The sequence below is a fragment of the Eurypyga helias genome, unplaced genomic scaffold (genome assembly GCF_000690775.1).
Source record: "Eurypyga helias isolate BGI_N326 unplaced genomic scaffold, ASM69077v1 scaffold22449, whole genome shotgun sequence".
In the NCBI taxonomy this organism is placed as follows: domain Eukaryota; kingdom Metazoa; phylum Chordata; class Aves; order Eurypygiformes; family Eurypygidae; genus Eurypyga; species Eurypyga helias.
In genome coordinates, this window is record NW_010270405.1 from 12,284 (window position 1) to 21,032 (window position 8,749).

Here is an 8,749-nt window from a genome sequence, read left to right on the forward strand (position 1 = left end):
TTGTGACTCATGTGCTGAGGTTTCTTTCTTTGTGTGCAGGATCGAGCTGTTGCTACAGAGCCAGCGCCCCGAAGTGGAGGAGATGATCAGAGAGATGGGAGTCGGGCAGGCAGCAGTGGAACAGCTTGCCATCTACTGTGTCTCGCTGAAAAAGTAGGTGCTGCAGGCTTGGCACAGCCGGCGGATGCTGTCCTGGGTGTGCCCAGGGAGAACCCTCCGCCAAGTACCAGCAGGCACACAGGCTCTGTGGGGCTTTCTGCCTGTTTGGACCTCCACTAGGGTTTGACTGACAGATCCCAGGGACCTAGATTGGAGCCTGTCACACTGAACTGTTCCCGTTGTCACTGTAGTGACATGCGTGTCACCATGGGAACTGTCTCCAGAGTTGTCAGCGCACCTCTGAGGTGATGGTTATTATTCCCTTCATTCTTCTCTTGCTCCCGGGGGGGAAATCAGTGGATGAGGGGCTCTGGCTTGTACCCTCTGCTCTGCACTGTGCAGCTCTGGCCTCAAGGCAAATCTGCACTCTGCCCTCCCCTACCTGGAAATCCATTTGGTCCTGCTGGGCAAAACCACAGCTGCTGTGGGTCCCTTCTGATGGCAGCTGCGTAATTGCAGCTTTGATACGAAGCTGTAATGAGGCAAGCGTCCCCGTGGTGTAATTGGGGATGAATGTGCATGGCCAATAGTGTGAAGTCTCTGAAAAGTCACTTGTATCCGAGTCCCCTGTTTACTGCCAGCATGGAGGCTGCTCTGTTGTCTGCCTCTTCCACTGGCAACTGAAATGTCTGGATCTGGTTTCCGTGTTGCTGGTTCCGTTCTGTTCACGCCCTGTTCTCAAGCATGGTGTCCTGTGCAGCGTTTTTCCTCCCGCATGGGGTAGCGGTGTTTGACACGCTCTTGGTCGGTGTTGGCACACAGCTCAGTTCCCTAAAGGGCTTGGTGTCTCCTGGGTTTTCTCCAGTGGCCCTGATGTTGCAGAGCTTCAAATTAAGGGTTTTGGGTTGTCTCTGAGAAGTCCTAGCTCAAGCCTGTGGTAAACAGCGTGACCTTTCTGGTCGCTTTGCAGGGAATACGAAAACCTGAAGGAGGCTCGGAAAATCTCTGGTGAGATGACAGAGAAGCTGAAGAAGGAGCTGTTTTCTGTCAATAGCAAGGTAAAGGGAGTCTGAGTGGCCAGGGTGACACCTAGCCTGTAGATCCTTGTCAGTAACAGGGGCCCAAGCCCCCTGCAGTGACCCCTTCCCACACCAAGCACTACTTGAGTGGTGTGGAAGTGTCAGGTTGGGGTTTCTGGGTCAGTGATGCTGCGGTGAGCGAGTGGCTCCTGGGATGCTGTCAGGAGTGCAGTCTCTGGGGACACTGGTGGGCCAGAGTTCGGCAGGGAGCCTGACTGGAAGGCAGCAGCACGCAGGTGCTCCACTGCTTCCACTGCGCTCTGGAAGCGGCACTGCCTTCACCCTGCCACGCTGCCGAGTGTGAGCTAGCTCAGCTGCTAGCCCCTCCCGCTGCAGAATCGGGCCCCTAGGAAGGTTGGGAAGGGCTTTGCAGCTAGCATCAGCTCAGCAGGGCTTAGCACAACCGCAGTCACACCCAGCCTTGTGAACTGGGCCCAGGCAGGAGAGGCTCCCAGGTGGAGTGAGGACATGCAGGTGGCTCTGCGCAGAGCCTGCCTGGGATGGCCGTGACGTGGTGCAGAGCTTGGAGCTGCTGATATACCTCTAGTACTGTCTTCCCCCTGCTCCAGGCCTGGCTGGTCTCTGGTAGCTCAGGGCAGGAATAGCTTTGTCAGTTTTAGGATCCAGTCCCCATGAAAAGTGAGCGTGTGTAACCTTGCTCTCCAAGGTGTGGGTATTCCCTGGGGCATGCCCATGTCCACACTTGCAAAGGGAGAGGCTGTGGGTGGATTTGGCCTGTTTTTGTTCCCCAGCCATAGTTGTTGTGATCTGCTCAAATGGAGAAGGAGGTTCTCGGACTGCTGTGCTGCCCCCCAGGGGAGTTAACCCCCTACACCAGGTGCTGCTGCTGGACTCGGCTTCTGGCTGAGTCAGTGCCAAACTGCCATCACAGGCTTGGGTCAGAGGATGCGAGTCAGTGCGCTCAGGGCTCCGGGCTTGGCTGACGGAGGGCTGACTGTACCAACACTGTGGGCTGGCCCAGACTCCCGAACCCACAAAAGTCTCTGATGTGGCAGCAATCCACTTCTCGACCCTGCTCCTGGCACACTTCCCTGTTGAATCAGGCTTGTCCATGTGCCAGCGCTGCTGATGCACTACCATCCTCTAGCCTGTGGTTTGTAATTCCTGTGCTCTGGTGTGTTCTAAGTCCTGCAGGAATCCAGAATGTAGCCACCAAGTGTTAAAGGAGGGAAAAGCTGTTACCATCAGGCATAAATGCTCGGGAAAGGCTGTAGGAAGGTTTGTGTTGGGCTGGCAGCCCTGGAGATCCCTCTGCAGGCAGCTTGAGGAAATGGGCAGGCATTGGATTGCTCTGATACAGGAGAGGTTGGTCAGACTGGCAAAGGAGAACAGTCCTGAAATGAGAAGGCAGCATGTGCTGCCCTGACAGGGGTCTGCAGTCTTCCTTGCCTGTGTGTTGTAACCAGTATTCTTCTCTTTGGGGGTGTTTGTTCTGCAGCTGCAGAAAACAGTTTCGGAGTTGGAGAAGACAAAGGAGGAGTTGAAAAGCACCCAGAAGGATCTGAAGAACACAGACAAGGAGATCTTGGTGAGAATATAATTTCTCTGTCTGCAGTAACTGGCAGCTGGCCATGGCCTGTAGCTGCACAGACAGGAGTTACGTTGGCTCTTGCTCAGTGACCAGCTTACCCAGCCCACCATACCTCTTACCTGCCCCTCTGAGCTCCACCCTTTGCCAATCTATGGAAAAGGGGCAAAGTATCTCCTGCTAAATCTTTCCTTGTCTTGTCTGTTTTTCCTTTTCCCTCCAGAGTTTGAAGAAGAAGATAGACATCCTGCAGGACACTCTGAAAGTCCCCTCTGTAACCAGAGAGACACTCAGTCGACTCGTCTTTGAAAGGTTGGTGCAGTGTGTCTCCAGATCAGGCCAAGGGCGGAGGCGGCAGGTCTGAAGGGAGAGCTGACAGCTGAGCTAGGTGGGGAGGCAGAGATGTGCTAGTCTGGCAGACGTTGCAGTCCTGCTCCTTGTATCCTATTTAATTTTTCCTTCTTGCTGACAAGATGGTGTTTGGTTTACCTGGGAAAAAGTGTGTGTGTGGTGGAGGGTTTGGGTCAGGAAAGGGTGGAAGAATGAGCTACATTTTGGCAAGTTCTGCCACTCTGTCCTGCCAGGAAATACCCCTGAAGCTGCTCTTCTGGATGCCTCGGAGTTGGCCTTCCAGTGAGTGCGTCCTGGTGTGTGGGGACCAGAGATCTTTGCCAGGCAGAGGAACCTAGCCTGAATAATGGAGTCTTATGTGTTTTACTCGAGCTCCTTCTTTTGAGGAGCCTGTGCTATTACCCCAGTACAGCAAGCTGGGTTGCACACACAGCGCGGCAGCGTGCCAGTGTGTTTCACTGGGGCTCAGGAAGCTGCTGTTACAGCACAAGCCATTTGAGGGTGAACAGTAGCTTGGGTCACGGACTATAAACTTTGGGATTCAGATTGTCCTTTGGGTGACTTGCAGGCAGAACGGGGCTCTGATCCTGCTCCCACTGCTGTCTTGCAACTGAGTCGGGCAGCGCGCGGCTCGGTCTTCCTCTCGTCTGCTGGGTGGCAGGAAGTGGCCTCCGATGGCTGACGCTTTGCACGGCTTTGCAGCCCCGCTCCCGTGGAACTGCGGCACCCGATGCTCCACCGCCCGGCACACAGCGATGAGATCAATCTAGATGCCTCTTTTGATGTGGACACCCCTGAGCATCAGCCCTGCAGATCTCTCATCCCTGCAAAAAGGCAGAAGCTGGATAAAAAGCCGTGAGTTTTCCCTCCTCTTCCTGCTTCTAAAGGAGATCAAAGTCTCGCTGCGTTGGAAGTTGCTGTGCGAGATCAGATAGCTCTCCAGCTGCCTGATGTCGTGCTGCAAGTTTCATCGTCATTTGCTTGGCCTTGTCTGTCCTTGCCAGCTCCACTTGAACAATAAATCTCTGCTGATTTGCTCCTTGGGCTTCTTACAGGCCTCCTGTGGTAAATCTGGCGAAGAAAGTTCTGAAGGAAACAGTGGAGGTAAAAGGACTAATCTCGATTTCTGTATCGCCTCTTTGATCCTGCTGTTAATAAGGTTGGGATAAAGGGCCCGTTTTCTCCATGTAGGAGATGCTGTGGCTGTCGACCGGCCTGTCTGTAGAACCACAGTACATGCTTCAAAGTGCTTTGCTTGCCAGTCTCCTAGAAACGCAGTACTGCTGCCTCAGGCCTCGTGGAATTGGGCAGCAGGGGCGGGATGGGGACCCACGTGCTTCTGGCTGATTATCCTGCCTCAGATGTGCTTGGCAAACACAACGTGGGGCTGACCATGGGGCTGTGGGGTCGGCGACGGGGGCTGTTCTCCCAGGCTTGCCGAGTGCACTGTCCTGCCTCCCGGGCGCCGCTCCGGCGGGAGGTTTGAAGCTGCTGTTCTCTGGCCTGATGTGGCACAGCAGTAACCACTACCCTAAATAGCTCTCTGTGTTATTAGTGCTCCATGTATGTGGACTAAAATCAGCAGGACATGATGGTCACAGGGCTTTTCTCATTATCTTGTGGGACAGAACTGGGCAGATGATCTGGAGGACGATGCTCTAAAAGGCCTTTTGCCAGCATTCATCAGGAACTCTGTTCTCTCCAAGAAGCCATCTTCGGGAAGCTTGCTGGCTCCCCACAAGAACATGGGCACGGTAAGGATCCAGTTGGTGAGCTTGTGGAGGGCTGGCACTGCACACCTCTGTCCTGAAGTGACCCTGCAGGAGGAAGCGAATGAGACTTTTACCTTCCCAGATAGAGTGCGTGCAAAATAAATCTTGGAGCATGACCTGGCTACTTCCCAGTTCTGCAGAGCTCCAGGGATGACAGATGCTCGTTCCCTTCCTGGCAGCAGATTAAATGGCCATCCGTGTCCCATTCCTCCACCTCCTTGGAGCTTGGGGTGTTTTCCTTGTATTCCTCAGTCCCAGTGATAAAATCCTAAGCCTTCCTGCTGCTTGGAAGGCTCAGGTTGCTTCAGAAAGTGCCCAAGTTACCCAAACTTTACTAATATCCTTGCATTTGCCTTTTTGCCAAGGTGAGGGCTTAACACCAGTGCTGAGTGCTTCCAGGTGCTTGTGACCCCTCCCGGAATCTGTGGCCTGCCAGGCTCCACCTTCCCCATAACCCCACGAGGAGAGGCAGCCAAGGCTCTGTGCTGCTGCTCCTGGCTCATTTCTTTCTCTCTCCTAGGTGAGGATGGGGTACGATGGCTTGGGAGGCAGAACAAAGTTCATACAGCCTGTATCCTTTCCCGCAGCTCGTGTGGCAGTAAGTGATCCTGTGGGGATGTAATCTCTGTTCCTTCTCTCTGGTTTCAGCTGTCTTGCGGAGCCCTGCACCCCACTGAATTGAAAATGGGCTAGGACCCTCACGGAACCATCACATTTTTCTCTGACTCTGAACAAGTCTGGGCTCAGCAAAGGCCTCAAGGGCCTGAACTGGCTGAGCACTATCAGAGGTGGCTCATGCGGAGCAGCAGATCAAGGAGAAACGAGCACAATTTGTAGGGACAGCCGAGCCCTCTGGATCTGAACAGTGGCTGCCTTCCGGCCCCGTGCCCGCCAGCCCCTGCGGCCGAAGCCTTTGCGTCCTGTGGGATGCCTGTCCTGGTGGGCAGCCCCGCAGCGGGTGTGGGGTGGCTGGGCTGGGCTCCCCAAGTGTGTGGGGAGCTGCTCTGAGTCCCGCTCCTCGCGCAGGAGCGGTGTCCCCTCCCCTGCCTCCCCCAGGCAGTGCTGTCAGAGGGGTGTGCTCTACCGCTCTGACACCACTCCAGCTCGGGGTGCTGGTTTTGAGGGTGGTTTTGGCTCTTTGTAGAAAACCAGGAGGCTGAAGCAGAGGTGATGAGCTGGAAGGCGTGACCTGCTGGGTAGCCTCGGTCTGCTGCTCCTGCGGCCTCGCTGCAGAGAGGTGGAGGTACCCACGGCAGGGAGGTGCTTGAGCCAGATATGCCCATGCAGAAGGTCCCAGAGCTGCCCCTCGCCCTGGGCTGATGAGGAGCAGCTCGTTTTGTCTCAGCCGGAGTGCTGCCATTGTGCTGGATTCTGTAAGCCTGAGTTGTGCCAGCACAGCCTGCACCTGCCTTCCACTGCTGTGGTGAGTGGTTGGTGGAGACCTGTTACAGCTCAGTGGTGTTTAGTGTTGGCCACTTCTGTGTCTCTAAGTCCCATGGCATCACACAGATCTTGAGAGATTTGCTCTGAGGGCTCTTCTCTTGGGGTGGTTCTGCCTTGGGAGGCTGCTGGCTCTGACACGCAGGATAGGCCTTGAAGCTCCCATAGATACGCTTAAATGCTGGTTTGCATCTAAGGGTGTAGCACAGAAGTGGGAAGCATTCCTTGGCTCGTGGGACAGGAGCATGCCTGAGCCCTGCTGCTGTGAGCAGGGGGTGAAGCCTGCGGGGAGATTTTCTTTGGGTGCAAAGCTGGGTGCCAGGTCTGTGGTTCCGGCCGGTCTGCAGCAGGTGTTGGATCACTCGTGTCCCCGGGGCGTCACTCCGTGCTTTCCTTGACCGTTTGACTTGCAGACAAACCTGTCGGAAATCCGTCCCTCGGCAGTGAGGAGCAAGAAGAAGAAGGTCTCCAGGCCTGTGTCTGCAGCTCCCTCCGCGTCGTCCTCCAGCAGCAGCCAAGCCAGACTGGACAGTTTCCTGCAGTGAGAGCCCCTGCCTTCCCAGGGAGCAGGGTGGCTGCGGGGCAGAGCTCACTTGCCCAGCGCCTGGCACGCAGCGACGGGCAACTGCGTGTGGCTAACCGCGGAGCACCGCTGTGTTGTGAGCCAGACTACCTGCCCTGGGGAGAATCCTGGCCTCGCAGCAAGCCGCCCAGAGACCAAGCCTCTGGCTAATGCTTGGACTGGTTTACCTCCCTCGTTTTAGTCCTCCTTCCTCCTATTTTCATGTGGAATAAACAGGGTTTTCTCATCTCCTGGCCTGCTCAGAGCTCTACAGTTGCTGCTGTTGGATGCAATGACATATGGTGTAATTGCCCTTCTCGGATGCAGCCGCAAGCTAGAGATGCGGGAAGGGTATCTGGGACGTCAGTCCGGAACAAGAGGAGGGAGAAGGGACCCGGAGCCGCTGGTGTAAATAGTTCCAAGGAAGTTTCCTGGAGGAAGATCAGCACTGGCCTGTGTTGCTGCAGGGTGGCTGTGCCTTCATCGGATCAGTCGCCCTCCCTCTGTTGCAGGCCTGTGTGGGGTGAGGGGGGCCATGGACACGCCTGGGGGATGTTCGGCCCTGCCCTGGTTTGGGCTGTGGAGTCTGCCGTGTCGTTGCAGGCTTGGCGCTGGGCTGGCTGACCTGGGGAGGTGGGTGCTGGGGGTGACCCCTGCCCGGCTTGGAAACGGGGAGAGTGTTGTGCTAATGTGACTCCTCTTCTCGGCACTTGTTGATGTGAAACTTGTGTGAATTTCTGTGGTGTTTATGAGACTTTAGGGTGGTTTGCTCTTCCAAAACTGGCCTGCTTGGTGATTGGAGGGTTTGGAACAGCCTGAAGAGGTGCTGGAGAATGGCTCCCTTCAGGGGAGTGGGGGGAGACTGATGGGGATGAACCTGCTTGGGTTTCCTCAGCTGGAGATGTGGGGCAGGAGCTGCCCTGTCTCCTCTTGCCCCACGGCTGAAGCGGGACCCTTCAAGTTGCTGGGGGGTGACTTGGTGAGCCCGCTGCCGAGCTCTGTACTCAACAAACTGGTGATGTTTCCCCTTTCCAGCTGCTTCAGGCTGACGGCCTCGGTACCTGGCCTGGCTAAAACCTGTTGTTAGGGAATGAAATACTCTGCCCTGCACGCCTGGTAGCACAGCAGCTCCGGAGTGGTCTCCCTGCTGCGGCTGAGGTGGGTGATGGATGTGCCTGACCCTCCTGAGACCTTCGGTGCCAGCTTTTGGGAGATGGGCCCCTGCTGCAGGGAAGGGCTGTGGTGGGGTGAAGCTGGGGTGGAAGTGACCCCTTTCCCTTTGATGCTATGTCTTGTTGCCCCCCACTGCTTTATTCTGCTTTTGACTTGAGAAAAAACTCAGCACAATGTTCCTGCCCAGGCTGCAGTGAGCAACAGACCTTCATTTTGGTGTCGCTTGGCTCTGCCCGGGCATGGTTTTCCTCCATCTCCCGCAGTCTCCTACGCTGGCGCTTTGGAGTAAAACGCTTTCCTGGGTTTTGGCACCCGGGGCCTGTTGGAGCCAGGGCTCATGTGCCTTGGCTGGGCAGTCGGTGGGCCTGCTGCAGCCTCCTCTGAGTTTAAGGTGGGTGTTTTGATTCTTCTGTGTCTGGGGGAAAAAAAAATTAATAAAAGCAAACCTGTCAGAAAGCCCCAAATAAACAGTGTGGGTTTACTTTTCCTGGTCTGGCCGTCCCATCAGTCCTTATCCCCTTCCATGTGTTCCTGCAATCCAACTCCCTCTGTACCTGCTGCTCTTGGAAGTTGCCTCTGATGGTTTTTGTTCTGGTCGATTGTACTGGTACGTTCCCCCTGCCCAGAACTGGAGCCCCTTTACCCTTGTTCCGTGCTGACGGTGGCTCCTCGAAGGCTCTCTGCTACCCGTGGCGTGGTGGCTCCCACCTCAGCCACCCCGCTT

The 8,749-nt window shown here is 55.8% G+C and overlaps 1 protein-coding gene across 1 annotated transcript in view; it reads left to right on the plus strand.

Annotated features, from left to right (window-relative positions):
* Positions 1-6,835, plus strand: part of TRAIP (TRAF interacting protein) — an 18,813-nt gene extending 11,978 nt beyond the window's left edge. The window contains exons 7-15 of the mRNA XM_010158438.1: positions 40-153; positions 1,070-1,157; positions 2,638-2,727; positions 2,951-3,039; positions 3,781-3,933; positions 4,134-4,182; positions 4,707-4,832; positions 5,371-5,421; positions 6,704-6,835. Coding sequence (XP_010156740.1) covers positions 40-153; positions 1,070-1,157; positions 2,638-2,727; positions 2,951-3,039; positions 3,781-3,933; positions 4,134-4,182; positions 4,707-4,832; positions 5,371-5,421; positions 6,704-6,835 — 892 coding nt within the window. The remainder of the gene's footprint in view (positions 1-39; positions 154-1,069; positions 1,158-2,637; positions 2,728-2,950; positions 3,040-3,780; positions 3,934-4,133; positions 4,183-4,706; positions 4,833-5,370; positions 5,422-6,703) is intronic.
* The last annotated feature ends 1,914 nt before the right edge of the window (positions 6,836-8,749 follow it).